Source organism: Falco rusticolus, chromosome 2 (genome assembly GCF_015220075.1).
Source record: "Falco rusticolus isolate bFalRus1 chromosome 2, bFalRus1.pri, whole genome shotgun sequence".
Classification (NCBI taxonomy): Eukaryota; Metazoa; Chordata; class Aves; order Falconiformes; family Falconidae; genus Falco; species Falco rusticolus.
In genome coordinates this window covers 76,785,612-76,801,926 of record NC_051188.1, presented here as the reverse complement: position 1 = coordinate 76,801,926, position 16,315 = coordinate 76,785,612, and the positions used below count along the sequence as shown (strand labels likewise).

At 39.3% G+C, this 16,315-nt stretch overlaps 1 protein-coding gene across 1 annotated transcript in view; it reads right to left on the bottom strand.

The window, feature by feature from the left end:
* Window positions 1-816: 816 nt before the first annotated feature.
* Window positions 817-16,315, bottom strand: part of SIM2 (SIM bHLH transcription factor 2) — a 58,994-nt gene continuing 43,495 nt past the window's right edge. The window contains exons 8-11 of the mRNA XM_037376498.1: window positions 11,965-12,112; window positions 9,972-10,140; window positions 8,396-8,804; window positions 817-1,541 (exon numbers count right to left, since the gene is read on the bottom strand). Of these exons, the coding sequence (XP_037232395.1) occupies window positions 817-1,541; window positions 8,396-8,804; window positions 9,972-10,140; window positions 11,965-12,112 (1,451 nt within the window). The remainder of the gene's footprint in view (window positions 1,542-8,395; window positions 8,805-9,971; window positions 10,141-11,964; window positions 12,113-16,315) is intronic.

Here is a 16,315-nt window from a genome sequence, read left to right as displayed (position 1 = left end):
ATACTCCGTGAAACACAAGGGTGTTTTTTTATTTTTCTTATTACAACATTTTATGAGGAATAGTCTTTAGTTCCTGCTACATGATTTGTCCCAATTTGCCATGACAAGGCCTGTAACCCTTTAATACGTATTTTTGTATGTATCAATTTGTCATATTGTTCCTTGTCAAGACAAATGGTGGTGGTAACAATCTAAGGACACTGAAAGCTATGCCAAAGAAATCAAATTTAGATTTGATTTATTTAGTTTTAAAACCTTTGGATAATTAATAAATAAGCTTTTTCCAGACTCAGTTCTGTTTAGTTAGTACAGCTGCATTATGGATACTAATAATCGCTTTTCTTTAAACAAAGTTCATTTATCAGGATGCTTAACACATGGGCGGAGAGTTGATGCAATTTTTCACACAGTTTGTCAAAAATACCTAAATTAGAGTGTATAGTTTATGATAAAAGAATCCTGAATATATTTTGAGAAGGAGGGGTTAAGGAAAAAAATGTTCTTCATATAAATCTCTGCATATAACACCTATCATTTGATTTTGTTGCACACTATGAAATAACAAAAATAAGATCTGTAACATGTCTTCTCACTGGCACCAGAGCTTAATCTGTGACAACGAAGCATGGAAGCTAGATGTAGGGTGTTTTCCTGACCTTGAAGGTACTGTTATTCATGACTTGCCAGGAACACACAAGTCTGTCCCTTCTGCTGACCTTCAGCTATGCTCAGTAAATGTAACCATTTTTTCTCATGCTTTTTGCAAATCATTGCAGTTTAGCTTCTTAATTAAATGTAAATACTCCTCTATTACCGTCACCTTCCATTGGCTATTATTACAGAAGTTCCAATATAATGGGGTAGTGCAGATTCCTTGTGGGTTTCTGGAGAAGAAGCTGATGAGGGGCTTTGGTTTTTGTAAATAAATGTATTTACTTCTTCAGAATTGTATCCGTAATTTTCTCCTACATGTCCTGTCGCTGTACATGATGAAGATTGAAATGTACCATGTTTGGCTAAAACATGGTGATAATTTAGAAGCACAAATGGAACTTGTCCGGAGGATCTCACATCCATCACACGTTCACTTTCGGAGTCATGATCAAGCTTTCCAGTCATCTCATTGTTGTCCAGTTCATCTAGATTTGTAGCGTGGTGACTAATGTGCCCGTATTTGGGTTCTTTCATACAAATCCTTCTTGTCTGCTCATATACTGAGGGCATTGGCAGGAGGTGACTTAATTGTCCTATAGCTTTAGACTGAAAACATTCTGATTTTGGCAGCAAGGAGTTAGCTATTGAGTTTGAAAAAGAACTTTCGTTGTTGCTCATTTTTTCTGGTAGGTCTCTGTTAAAAGCTAACTTGTTTTCCTCTTTAATGAGGTGGTGAGGTGGCTGAATCCTGGTTTCTATTTTGTTGGGTTTCATGATGCCAGAATCATAAATCTCTTCTTTGTATCTGCTGCCTGGCATGGGTGCTGTGCAGCTTGTAAAGTTGTCAGATAGAGCATCTTGGCTGTATCTTCTGTTTGATATGGGCACTTGCAAGAAAGAGAAAACGTTAATTACTGACAATGAGTTCATATAATAGTTAGATGCTAACACTTTTTATGACTGAATTTTGACACCCATTTGGTTTGGGCCGGATCCAAGTCCCAGTGAAGATGTCAGAGACAATCCCATTTCCCTCAGTGTCTTTGGACAAGTCTCTTTAAGACTGTTGAAAAGTTAAAAAACCCCACACCAACCCATTCAGAAGGGCCAACAGTGTTGAACAATTCTGAAAAGGTTTTCCATGTGAAAAGCCCGTTTATTTATTTGACTGAATAATTTTAAAACACAAATTTAATATGGTTAAATTAGGGAAATTCAACAAAAGAAATATTTGGAAACGTGACCTGCTATCAAAAAGCTTGACCTTAAGTAAGCTCTTTTCAAAGATTTATCAAATGTTTTACCAAAGGATGGATAACATTTATTACATGTCAGTGATTCAATGATGAAAGTAAAGCAGAATTTATTCTTCCCATCACTCTGGAAGTGTATTGGGCACTCACCCTTGTAAGGAAAGAAGAGAGTGTGCAGTAATACATACTGACACGTCACTATCTAATTCATGATACCTATTTGTGATATACATAATATCTAGCTTGTGTCACATTAAAGGCTGTGCTTTTTCTCTTTGAAAAACTAGCATCAGATATTAAAAATATCTATTGAAAAGCAACATAAATACTTATTGAGAAAGCTCCATCTCTGCTTTTAAGGTACTATCATTTAATAAAGCTGAATGTATAATATAAATGTAACATACACTGAGAATGTTTGTTTGAATATAGGAATACTAGACCGGATACGCATGGAATTCTTAAAGTGTTTCTTAATTAAATTGATTCTTAAATTTTCAGGAGAGTATGAACCAAGGATTTCTATTCAGGGTTTTCCTCTAAAATATATTGAGTGATCTTAGTTTTCACAAGTTTCTGCATGGTAGCTGAACTCTTGAAATAATTAGAATTGTTTTTATCATTTTCTGCTTTCTTTATGCAGCTTTTCCTTTTTGGACACTCCTGTCTACAAATAGTAAGAGAAAAAGCCACTGGTTTACTCCTATACAGTATAGCTAAATTTAGGCGAGTACTAATTCTTTGCACTGTTTTGTATGAACAGTTTGACAGTTATACTACTCCTCCAAGGCATATTTGAAAGTTTTATGTTAAAGGTTAAATGAGGCACTTAGCAAATTTCTCAAATTAAACCTAAACTCTATTTTGTGTTATGCTCGCTGAAAGCCCTGGACACCTAAATGCCTTTTGTAAAAGGGATTTTCTGTTTTTCTAAAAAATTTATTTAACGTCTTAAAGGTTTTGGAGTTCCCCTGTAGTGGTTGCTGACGTAACTGTACCCGCTAATAATTAAATACTCCCTGTGCTATAGTAGACTGGCAAAGCCTTCATGTATAACAGAGGAAGCAGAAATAGCTCAATTGTACTTCTTTTTATATGCAGAGCTTCATTAATTTCAGAGGGAGTCGCACCACATAATTAACACCAGAATTTAAACAGGAATCTGGATGCAATTTCTTCTTGATTGACCCAACATCCTCCTAGAAACAATAATGTTTCAAGTTATTCTTTTTAATTTTCATTTATATATTTTGTTCCAAGAAGTATATGCAGTCCTAAGTAAACTGAATTCTCATCAGCTGTTGAAAAATGGCCCTTTTAGATCACAAATCAAAACAGGGATTCAGCCACGTGCTTGAGTATAACTTGGAAAATTTACCAATGTAATTATACCACTCTAATTTTAGCACACATCTGGCATTTTTACTATGAATTAAGTATATGTGCTGAGAGTTACTGACATATAACTAAGAAGGTTTAACTAATCTGGTATATTTGTTCTAGTGTTTTTCCCACTTGAGACATCCATAGGAGTGATGGGTTTGTTCTCTTACTGCAGCATGGAGTATTGTTACTTTGTGGATCTAATCTCTTAACAAAAGATTGTCCCTTTCCGTTTTTAGAGCCCACACTTGTAAGAAGCTGAAGCATTGCAGCAGCTGGCCCCTGTCTTTTTATTGTCATTTTTGTCTTCTCAAATTCTGCTGGGCTGATGGCTGCCACCTTCATACCAAGAAGTAATTTGCATACTTGGAAATTTTGTTCTCAAACATGGTTCTCATCTCTTTTGCTGAGGAAGAAGGTAAGGGTCTGGTTAATTGTTTGCAGGCTTCCATTAAAGTTGTCGGCACATTTGTGGAGTCAGACTAGACAGTTAAGCAAGTCGTGTCTGCAGTGCAATGGAGCCCAGTCATTTTTGTCCACTTACATTCAGAACAGTTACTGGAGCTAGGCTTAAATCTGCTTTTGTCTTCCTTTGCAGACAAAAGCCCAAGTATGCCTGGGGACAGACTCCTCCTGGGGAGTTTTTCATACAGAAGTTAATAGAAAGCTGACAACTGCTTTGTGTTGCTGTAGAAGGGCAGCACCCCAGGATTGCTTCCACCCATCTGGCATGTGGGTATTGCCAGAGTACCTGCCTCAGCAGGTGCGTGAGGATCTCCCATGCATTCTGTACTTTTCCAGTGCTGAAAACACATTACAGTCATTGAAGTCAGTGCATTAATTTGGGATGCTTTCTGGGCCACTGTTCTGCCAGAGCAATCCAGCTATGCCAAGCAAGGTAGATACACTGCACATCTAAGGTTGTGTGTCATACCAGAGTGATAACAGCTTTCTAGAAGGCCCTTTATACTTACTTACACTGCCTCCATTCCTAGCAGCCTACAGCTGCAACAGTGAACTTAAGTCCTTCAGGCATCATGTCTCCTAATTCTTGACAAGTAGCTCTGCTTTCCCACTGGCGCACAGGGTGCAACTTGGACAAGTTGAGGGAAAACCTGGAGATTAAGAGCCCCATCACCTGGAAGCCTGCTCAGATTTCAGCATCCAACCATCCAAGTGGGAACAGGAAGGCTCCTCTAGCAGGTATTGATCTTTTTTTAAAACATACCAAGTATTTTCATAGCTACAGTGTACTGCAGCAATCTTGCCCCTGTCAAGCTGAGTGCTGTGGTGAGGAGCGTTCCCTCCTCACCTTTAAATAGTGCAGTCAAAGATCAGATGGTGCTCAATGGGGAAAGATGCTTGCCCAAAAGGTATTTCATTCACAAACATGCCTTTCTGTACCAAGACATTAATAGGTACAGCTGCTCCTTGTTCTCTCATTGCCCCTATTGCACTAAAAATGAAAGAAAAGCAACTTGAAACCAGGTTAAAGCAAAGAAAGTCTGATACTCAGCACTGATCTTCATGCAAAAGGTATGCAGTCCTTATCAGCAGTTTTGTATCCTGTCTCTGAAAAACTTGTCTGTTCTTTAGGGCACAGCTGATCCCCTCTTCATGCATGCTTTGTCTTGCATAATTTTTCCTGGGCTTTCTGATCTACACTAACCTCAGAAGAGTGTACTGACAGTTACTGTGTTTTGAAACGATGATATAACAACACTTGGATGTTTACTTGTAGCCCATGATGTTTCAGTATGTTTCCTAATTCTTTGTGCAAAAGGACCTTCAGAGAAGAGCAATTACTCAGTCGCTTTGAGTTTTGCTGAAGACCAACAAGCAGAGCCACTGTACTGCTCAGGTCACATTGCAAAGGCATGCTGATATTCCTCTGTGTCAAAGAAGACAAAGATACAACAAGGTCTTACACTGTCCCTGCCCATGGAAAAGATATTTTTTCAGGTTAGCTCAATATCTGTGCTGTGTCCTGACCTGAACCCTAATTGCAAGTCATCTGAGGCGTGGGCTGATGTTGTCATCGCTATGGTCTACATTATTCACCCTCCAAAAACAGTAGTAAGACAACACGATCTTCAAGACCTCTTTGTCTCTAGTGGAATATACTTTTCAAAGAAGATGTCATCTATTTCTTCCAGTAGTCACTGGCTAAACTGGGACAGGGGGGTGATTTGGGGGAGGAAGATAGACCAGAGCTTTTTCACAGATTTTCTCAGTATTCTTCATCATTTCCTCAGTTTTGGCATAATCCGTGTCACTAAGCTTCACACAGATAGTACAGACTGGCCAACAGCATAACTTAATGAGAAGTGGGTGCTGTGGTACCTACACTAGTAATGTATCCGTTCAAGTGTACAAAGGAAAATTCCCTGACTATGAAGATGGTTGCTTCTTCTGAAGTGAGTTTCTTTTCTGATGACTAGGCCAGCTGGAAGAAAGTGGAAGCTTTGAAACCAGATTCTGAGGCAGCAGCATCTGATTTGCAGACAGTTTTATCTGCTACGTGCTTTTCCAGAGCTTTGATGGCTTGGCATGATCATCTTAAAATCTCTGATCTCTCCAAAAGAAGCTATTTTCCATAGAGAAAAATGTCTCTGGCCTACGGCATTTTTGGCAGATGCTGCTATGGATGTGATGTGGAATAGCCCTTGCATCCAATCCGGTTGCCAGATGTCATATTTGGCATTGTCTTTGGATTGAAGATAATGACACTAAGCAGATCCTCTCTCCTTTGAAGCTTACTGGCTGTCAGTTTTTCAATGAACCGCTAGAAAAAGCAGCAGTTGACAATGTAAGAAAGATCAGATGCCCCTTTCAATTCAAAGTAAAAAGTCACTTCCAAAGGTTCAAATTTCTCTTCTGCCACCAGCCTCAACAGAAGTATGACAAGGCTAATTCTACCTCAGGAGGAATCAAACTCTGAAACAATTAGATATAAATCCTCTTTGCAGCAGAGGCTCCATTTTTCTTTCCCCTCTTATAACACTTGAGTGTGAACTCACGCAATGACCTCTGACCAGGCCTGAGTTTGACCATATTCTTTTTTCCTTCCTGAACAGTAAAATTGTTAAGTGCTTTTGCAGGCAATTAATTATACCAAGTCAGTTTTCATCAAATGCCCAGTAGCTAAACATCCGTTAAATACATCTGTGCTCAAAAGAGAACCCACATATTCTGATGTAAGCAACAGTATCTGAGGTAGAACAAGAATAAAGAATCACTGGTATCACAGTTCCATTTTCCTGTTCATGAGGAAATTGAAAAATACCAACAGTTGCTTGCAGGTTTTTGTTGGGACTTTTTTTTTACCCTAACATATTTAACACTATTGCTATGGAATCCTTCTGACTTAATATATTTACTAGGAGTTATCTGACTATATCAACCGACCGATGGTAAATTGCTTGTCTGCTGCTATGGTCGCTAGGCTTTTCTGGCAAATGTTATGGCCACAATCAATTTTACAGACTGTTCTCTGAACAGGCTGTTCTTTCCACATCCATTCTCAGTGTTCTGAGGGCACCCTCTGACCAGGAAGGGATGGATGTACTTTCTCAGTCAGTCTCATAGCGTCTGTTAGTCTGTAAGCAGAGAAGAAAAGCTGGGCTGACTTCTGTACACCTAGAATAGCTTTGTTCCTTCAGACTTACTGGGTTCTGCAGGATTTACTTCAGTCTTTATACTCATCCTCAAAAGATGTAGCTTTTTTTCCTTTTCCACTAAAATGCAACATCTTTAGAAAGGACAAAACCATTTCCTATTTTTGGTCTAAAGCTACTCCTTTTCAGCCCTGCCCACAACAGCGACAAAAGGAAGCCAGCACATCAGAGGAGCATGAGCTCAGAAAAAGCATTTAACCTGCACTGGGCTGTAAGAAGAGCTTCAGTCTTGTTCATATTCAACCTAAACACAGAACAGCAAAATAAAATGCTACAGTCAGCTAGGTCAGGTCAAATGGTCCTGTGAAGGACAAAATCCTGGGAAGAACTTACTTGCTGCTCTGTTGGAGACACGTTCAACGTCTGATACCATCTTCTGTCTGATGTAGCAAGCTCAGCTTTTAACATCTGCAGATATTCCCTTCAGATCTAGGATATCTAATTTCATGTCCCTACATGAATAAATGCTTAGTTTCTGGTACTCAATAACCCTGAGCCTATCTTTTCCAGATTTTTTATTTTAAATTTCCACTACTGTTTCCTCTGTCCCATCCTCAATGAAGCTAGAAGTGTTTCCATATAACTTTATAACCGTATAATGTCAACGTAATTTATAACCGTAATATGTCAACCAGTCAGTCCTCATCACTGATTTTAACTAACCAAAATGATGTATGCAGATAGATGTAAACATATATAAGATCTAAGGATAAGAGTGTATCTTGAGCTTGTTTGCATTTAGTTACTTTATAGCTTTGCAAGGCTGTTTCCTATAGGTTGCCACCTCAAAGAAGTCAATGTCTTCAGTGCTTCCTTCAAAGCATTTGAGCTGAGCATCTGTGTAGAGAGATAATGCAGCTGACTGGGGAGAAGCACAGAAGACATTTTTGAATAAAGCAGGAGACAGTGCATTTCATTTACTCATTCACTGTAATAGCTGTAAGGTAAAGACATTCAGAATGGCTTCTTACTCAGAAAGGACAACCTTCAATTTTTATGGAAATAGATCACGTTTATTTTAATTGCTGTATGCGAGCTGAAGTACAACAGAAGTTGTTTCTTTCTGACTTCAGCAATGACTTACCTGAGCAATTCCCCTAAATAACTCTGATATACTGCAAAATATGAGGGTAGGTTGTGCCAGTATCGAAGGAGACAGTATCTCTGCCCTGTTCTAAAAGTGATTCTCATGAAAAAAATTTTGCAAGTAATGCTTTAATAATATTCCTAATCAAGTGCTAATGGTAATGGGAAGAGAGATGAACATGTGAATACTATAAACATAGTGGTTGTTACACTTCACTGTTCCTGATTTTTTGTATTTCCTAAATACCTTGTAATTCCTGTTTTCAAACTGCAATTACAAATCTTCCCCAGACACCCCACAGCTTTGCTTTTCTTTTTTTCTTTTTCTACAGTGACACCCACCTTCATAACTCTGTGCAAGATTGTGTCGAAGGATATTCACTGGCTGCTCAGGAAGATTTTTGGATGGTGACTGGCTGTTGGGTACCAAGGAGTTGGCGTAATGCCACTGGCATTCTCCATTTGTCTGCAGCGTACTCAAGAAAAATCGAGCAACTTCACAAGGTGCTCCTTGAGACTGCCCAAACTTTGAAGGCAGCATTTGCTTTTTGCTACTGAAGACATGAGAATCTACAGGGAAGTGTCCATAATGGTAAGAGAAAGGCAAGCTATATGACGGGGCATATAAAAGTTCACTGTTTTCTGAATGGAAGTTTTGTTCTTGAATGGTGGCAGCATTCACTGCAGGGCTGGATCGCCAGTTTCCCACCTGGCTGCATTCCAGTTTGTCTGTTTGGAATGAGCTGTATTGCTGGGGGAAATAAAATAAAATAAAATAAAAAGAAATTAAAAAAAAAAAAAAAGGAAGGGAAGAGAGTTAAATGACTAACTTTTATATGAAACCACATAACATATCATACAGGCATCCAGAGCTGGGCCTCCTTGAACTGTGATCTCACTGGCTAAAGGGACTGGCATACCAGCGCATTTAAAGTTCCTTGTCTTCATGATAACTTTACCTTCACTTAACATGGGAACAGAAAACTATTTTGTCATCCTAATATTAAGGGTTTATTTCATAATTTTTCCAGTTTGATTTTAGCTAGTAAGTGTAGGCAGTTTTAAATACCTGAGGGCAGATGTTCGTTGCAAAGCACTGGAATTCACTGATAAATGGGGTAGCAGACCATGAATATGATTTTGTATATGTTGGCATGTCGAGCTTTAGAATGGCAAGAAGACAAAATCTGTCCTTTGCATGACCTATCGCAATGATTTTCTCTTCCCACTCTCTCCCACCCTCTTCTCCAGACTCCAAATCCTTTTTGGGCTCTCACTGTCCCGAATGCAGTGTATGTGCTAGATGCAGTCAGTGCTGTTTGAAGGTAACAGTAGCCCCTTCCAGCAATAGTCTCAGAATGTGTCATTGTGGGTGTTGGTCTCACCAGCCCAGTTTTATAGACAAGCTCCATTGTTTCCTTTCACATCTGGTTCTAGCTCACCCAGTGATAGTGAGAGATACTCCAAATCCCACTCCAGTGCTCTGTCAGCTAGGATTCATTCTTGTGATGCATTTTCCAGCATAAGGAAACTGCTAATACCTATGTGACATTAAGAACTCTGCATATCAACAGTGAATGAGGTGCATTCTAAACCAGCCCAAATTTTCACAACACAGCTATTCTTAGTACATGTTTTTATTCTTTTTACCAAGAAAGCATTTTGTTTGTTAAGTACTTTACATACTCCATATCCAAAAGGTTTTGTGTTTGCATCACTCACCAGAGTTGGTTTGTACTACTTGTGCTGTCCACCTCAAGAACAAAAGGGTCTAATTGCATTCCAGCCTAACAAGGGAGCTCCTGCGGCAGAGCGTACTATAGTCAGTTTTACAGTAAGTTCAGTTCTGGATGATCTCTGTCCTGTCCCAAGCACTCTATGACAACAATTGGTAAGTAAATACTGCTGAAAAAGTTACCTGTTGTGGGTAAGGCGTTGTTCTGAGTTTTGCCTTCATTTTATTACTTTTGGGTTTTACTATTTTCCTTGTTTCCTGCGAGGTAGATACTGAGTTTCTGCATGAAAACTGTGACTTAGAAATAGTAACCTGGTCCAGTGACAACTGAAGTTCCTTATACTCAATATCTCTGCAAAAGAAAAGTCCGATAAAATACATACTCAAACATACCACACAAACACAAAATAGCTCCTTTGAAAATACATGTTAGCTTTGACAGTGTTTTCATTTTCATTCTTCCAAGATTTTCACTGAGTCTGTAGTGCAAGTCTGGGGATGTCAGCAGGCAGTGAATCTTATGATCTGACCCAGTCCCCACTCAAGTCTTTCACAAATGTTCCACTGGGAACTGTGTTAACATCTTTGTACGAAGTGTCCCCACTCTCTGAACCTAAACTGTGCGAACTTCTTAGCCTTCTGTGGCACCCTGCAGTTCAGAATCGTATCCATGTCAGCTGACAGAAAGGCACCGATCAATTCATCTGTCTCCTCCTCAATCAGGAATTGGTCTCTGCCCTGGCTCTCACAATTAGCCCTAAGGAAAGGAAAAGGAGCAATGTTCCTCTCCTGTCAGCACGATGTGCTTTTAACTAGACCACATGAGCTGCAATGTTGTTTTTATGACAGTCTCTAGACTTTCATTTCTCCTCTGTTCTGTTCAGTTTTATTTGCTCCACAGACAGGGCAGATCTTTATACAAAAGAAGTTAAAAACCAAATCAAGAACACACTGTGGATCATATTTTGAAACAATTAATTGATAACGTTCTGATGGTTGAACATTTTCCTCTGGTTTTGTCAGTAGCAACAGTGGAACATATTTTTTAAAGGATAACTAGAAAAAAACTATTTCTCTCTCAATTTCTATCTAGAACTCATTTCTATCACTTTTTGATGATGAATAACCTGGAAGTAAATTCAAGTTGAGAATATGCTGTTACATCCCTGGCACGGTGTCCTTCTTTTTACTCAAATCACTTGCCCCAACTCATGATACTCAACCAGATTGCAGGACTGAGTCTTTCCTTCATGCTGCTGGCTCTTAAATCTGTACAGGAACGAGGGCAGCATTAGCCAGTGTATCTAGGGGTCAGTACCTGCTTCAAGTAGCTTAAGGGAACACTCTGTGGTTCCTCAGCTCACACAGTTTAGATCCCTAAGTCAGGTATCAGTGATAACATTGTAATATGCAAACACACATGATCCTACCACACATCATGCAAACACATCTTACTTTCAATCCAGATTTGAAATGGACCCATCTAGACAAAAGAAAAGAGTGTATAGTTCCCTGCTTTTTTGCACTATTCAACAAAAGGGAGCGGGCACACCCCCTCCCCTATTATCTCTTCAGTCACATGTTTCACTATTACTTATCCCTCTTATTCATTATAGATTGCTGTCTCAGGTTTATATGAAGATCGGAATTTTGTAACGCCTTCATGACTTGAACTAGAATTCATAAACTGCAGATCCAAACTGCTGTATGTTCTGCAGCTCAGTGGGAGCTACTTGCCATTGTAAGAATGTAGTTTTGCCCTGAGTAACTGTGCAGCCCAAGGCAAGTGAGGGAATCCTTGGTGATTCACCTGTCCCTCAAAGGTGGAGTGCTTCCTACCGTGTCTCTGTCTCCCAAAATGACGCTGTGACCTCTGCTGGGTAGCAGTAGTTTTCACTGGACAGGCCCAGTGCAGTTCTGCTGCTAATTACAGAACTGGGGTCCAGGCCTAACGCAAATGGCTACCAGTGTAATTACATTCAAGCATATGGCATACAAGGCAACCATCAGTAATACTAGTTCTTTTCAGCTCAGGAGGGAGGATATGAGAGAAAAGTGGCTGTAACATGCAAGCACAGAATGATACTGGAAGGCACAAGTAAAACAAACTCAAGGATTTAATTAGTAATGAATCAATTACTGATAACACATAATGGTACAAAGTATTTTGACTTACGTAAGGACATAATTGACACTCACTATGCAGTGAGGCCGTGATGAACGGCTGTTATGCACAATAGTAGCATAGCTCTGTACCCAAACCCAGCCTCCATGCTTGGACAGTAGTCGATAGTACTTGGTTGTGACTTGGCCTTTCACCAGCACTGTGAATACGATAAAAAAAAAAAAAGCATTTCACATTGCTTGGACTTGTGATCGCTTCCTGGAGAGATGTATTTGCAAGGCAGGGACTTTTCTCCCTCCTTCCCCTCTCTTAAACTTCCTCTTCTTCCCACCAAACTTTAAACAACCCCCTTATAAAGGTAGCTGTCCTGCCCTTTACATAGTTTCACAAGGTCACATTATTGTTTACAAATAGTACATTGCAAACTATTAAGGTTTGTCTTCCTTCTTTTCCAGTTCACCCTTCTTTCTTATGCTTACATTCTGCAAAAACAATTACTGTTTCTGATCTTCTAACTGCAAAAGAAAGGTTCAAGACAGAAAAAATATTTTGAAGCAGATGCAACTAGCTTGAATTTTTTCCAGCACATTTGGAAGCACTTTTGTCAATCATAGCTTGATAGATTATTGTGTATTTTGCAATGTATTTCATGCTATGATGCTTTTTCCTCTGTAAGCTCTACATTTTAAAGGTTGATGTAAAAGGGTAAAATTCAAATGCTATTTGGTTCTTAAGCACACAAATAAAGACAAGGACAGAGAGGTGGACTAGTTATCTGATAGTTTTCACTAGAAACGTAATCCTCTATACACCGGTTTGGATTTTCTGTGAACAAAGATGTTTTGGCACAAGGCTATGCTACAATAGGAATTGTGCAGCGTCTCTAAATATTTAACCTAGCCACAAATATTCCTGTTTCAGTGCCAGGCATTTGTCTAATGATTCACTAGAAGCTAACGCTCAGTCTTCAAAGGTGGTTCTTCTCCTGTGTGACCCTGGAGCATTCCTCTAGGAAACTCGATAGTCTTACTTTTCTATACAATCAGTTATTCATTTTAAATTAGGAAATAAGCTGCTGAGCTTGCTACATAAATGATGCCCAAAAAAAGTGATAAATAGCAGCAATTCCTTTATATAATACATGATTAAGAAATGGAATTGCTGCTTGCAAATGTAGGGCTTGTACTAGACAACTTAGTAGCAAAGCACACTGTAATTTTGTTCTCCCATTGTACATGCTTGGTGCAGAAGCAGATACATAATAAGGAAATAGAACAACAGCTTTCTCTTTCAGCCAACTCTAGTAGAGCAAACGAACACTTGAATTGAAAATATATGGCCTTATAATTAGTGTTCATAGAAGATTTTTCTCACAGGGAGGGCATCCAATATTAAGTTGGGAACTAAAGAGTGCATGATCTTTGGGGGATTTTTCACTGTTTGGTAATTAACTATATGGCTATCAGTCATCACTGTGGTTGACTTTTTTTTTTGTTCAGTTGTTATTTGGGCGAGTAGTGGTTTGTAATTTCAATAGTAATCAGAGACCACAATAATGTGAATAATATGAATTGCCCAATGCAAGACTGACAAATAGAAGAACAAGAGTTCTTGTTCTTGCTGAAAGGTCTTCTAAGTCTGTAACATATAGATCAACCCTCTGGGCTGCTTACTCTCCTGTCCATCTGGGCACATCACAACATACTTAAACTTTTCTTCAAATCCATTTAAACTCCCTAAGAAAATCAGGCTCTTACAAAATGGCTATAGACAGATCTTTCTGGAAGTGTCAGTCCTCCCTCCATTACAGGATATGGTATCCATTTGTTCAGAAAGCAACAAGATAAAAACCAGCATCTTGCAAGACATTCAAAAACCCATCCTCGCTGACATCAAGCCACTACTATTTAGAGTTTGAAGTCTCTCTTGATAGCTTTTTGCCTCGTTCTTGCTGGTGTCCTTTTTCATGCCAGCATTTCTAAATGGAATACTCTATAGGGTAGATGTGTGCATATGTACAGATATTTAAGAAAAACATGAGGAATATGTGTGTAAGTATGTAAACACACCTACAAAATATAAAGGCATGTGTACTCTTTATGTGCTGTGTATCACTCCAAGGTAAAGGTCTTGCAGTTGCTACTCAAAGATTCCGTGTAACAATGCCAAATAAGCCTGTTCTAAAAATATTTGTAATAATGGCAGCTATATGCCATGGAATCACTATATTTCTTGTTGTTCTATAATCCAAATGGTCCAGTTCTGGGAAATGATGCTTACATTGTGGCCTAGATAGCCAACAGATATTTTTCATAAAGTGGTCTAGGCTTTTCATAACTAAGACTTCGTGCTAGTTTAATGGTCAGGTTTTCCTTTAATCCAAAATGCCTTGCTACTCAGTCTTCCAAAATAGAAATCAGTGCTGTGATGGATTGCTAGCTATAACAAAGTTCTTCTGTGTGCTTTGGGACTAGCTTTGACTTTCTCTCTCTCTCTCACCAATTTTTTCGAAATCCCTGTTTTAGCTCTCCAGTTAAGGCAGTACTTTAAAAGATGTGAAAACCACTGATGACTACAGTTTTCAGCTTTTCTTCCTAATTATATGGATAAACCAATATTTCTCCTGGGATGGGGGAGGACTCCATGTCTCCTGCATTTTTAGCAATCTGAGGAAAGTCTGACCTTGGCTAGGGGATAGTAGCTGCGATACAGTAAATGAGGTCAATTTCCTTTTGGCTCTGTGTTAAATTACCCTGTTTGATGCTGATTGGGAAACCTCAGAAATGGGAGTGAGGTAAATCCACTACCAAGACAATCTGTGCAGGCTCAGGCTTCTTGGTGGCCTCTGCTGCAATCAAACCGGGAGGATTCAGTGGCTTTAGCCTTGGCTCTTGGATGTGCCATTTGTAACTGGGTGTTCCGCCGTTGTGGTTCCCTCCTGGTTTAGCAGGCAATCTGAAAAAGGCACTGGGCTGGCTGGGCTGGTCCTTCTGGTCTGTCATAGATGGCTATTTTAAAAGGTTCCAGCAGGCTCACAGGCATGTGGCTGGGAGTTCCTAGCCTGCACTTAAGGGTACCACTAAGTGAAATGGACCTCTTGGTTCCTCACTCACAGCGGTTATTGGTTTAGCTTCCCTGGCACACATAACCCAGTGTGTCATCGGTCCAGCCCTCCAGCAGCACGGTCAATGGACCGTGCCCTAGCAAATTCGACAGTTCTTTTGCCCTCTTAAAGCCTAGTGCAGCTCTGACAGAAGGTTTAATTGCTGGGGGAGCAAAAGTAGACTCAGTGCTGCAGACAGAGTGTAAACTGTGCTCTGCTATAGGATAGATTCTATAAATACATAGGTTGACTTCCAGGAAGCAGCAAAACTGTTTGGTGATGACATCAGCTGGGCCCAGGGCTTGCCTTGCCAAGGCATAGAGATGTGGCTTTTGTAAGAGTTTATGTGGGAAAAGCAATGACGTTACAACATGTGGGATGCACAAAGTCCTCCTCACAGAGAAAGGATGGTGCAAATGAAGTGATTTCTCTGAGGCCAGAAAAATATTTTACATATACTGGAACAAAGGAATATTTTGTCTGTATTGGAGCAGCTTCTCTATCCTGTCTTTTAGAATGCAAGATCCTTAGGCAGGGACTCACTATATGTGTGGCCGCATTTTCCCAGCTGCAGAACACAATGTATATCGATGCTGCTATAGAAATAAATAAAACTAGTTCAAATGCAAGTAGTTTTTTCATATAGCTGGAAGCTAATCAAATATTTAAAACAGGAAACACTTGGCTGCCAGCACACCTTAGGCAGATATTCACTTCTATGTTTTCCTCAGTCCGGTGTTCTTGTTATAGCACTTCTAACTTGTTCTCCTCACTGTTTCCTTTGTTTTGTTCTCTCTGCTGCCTAACTTAAAGTTCAGTTCCTTTAGGTCTTCAGTTTGGGATTTTATTTTTTTCCTCTTTGAAAAAGCAATTTGTTACCCTAGGTTAGGGTTGCCTTTTTTTTTCTTTTTTTTTTTTTTCTTAATACCCTTATTGGGTGTAAGATGTTTCTCTCCAGATTTCTTCATCAGATGACACTTAATCATTAGATTGCTTTATAGAATGGTACGTCAAACTTGCCAGCCTTTTACTGTTCATGTTCCTAAGACATTTACTGATGGATGGTGGGGGAGTTATAACAGTGCTCCCCAGAGGAAGTTTGCACACTTTACATCTGTTTTAGTAATTCCTATTACTTGGTATTCTAACCATGATTCTGCACTGTTCCCACTGTTGCCCAAGCATTAGCCATTATTTTTTGCTTCTTGGCATTCATTGGCTTTGACGCTTTCATTAATTTCTATGCATATGTCTTGCATTTTTATTCTGTTTTTAAATTTTACGTTACCTTTGTGATTC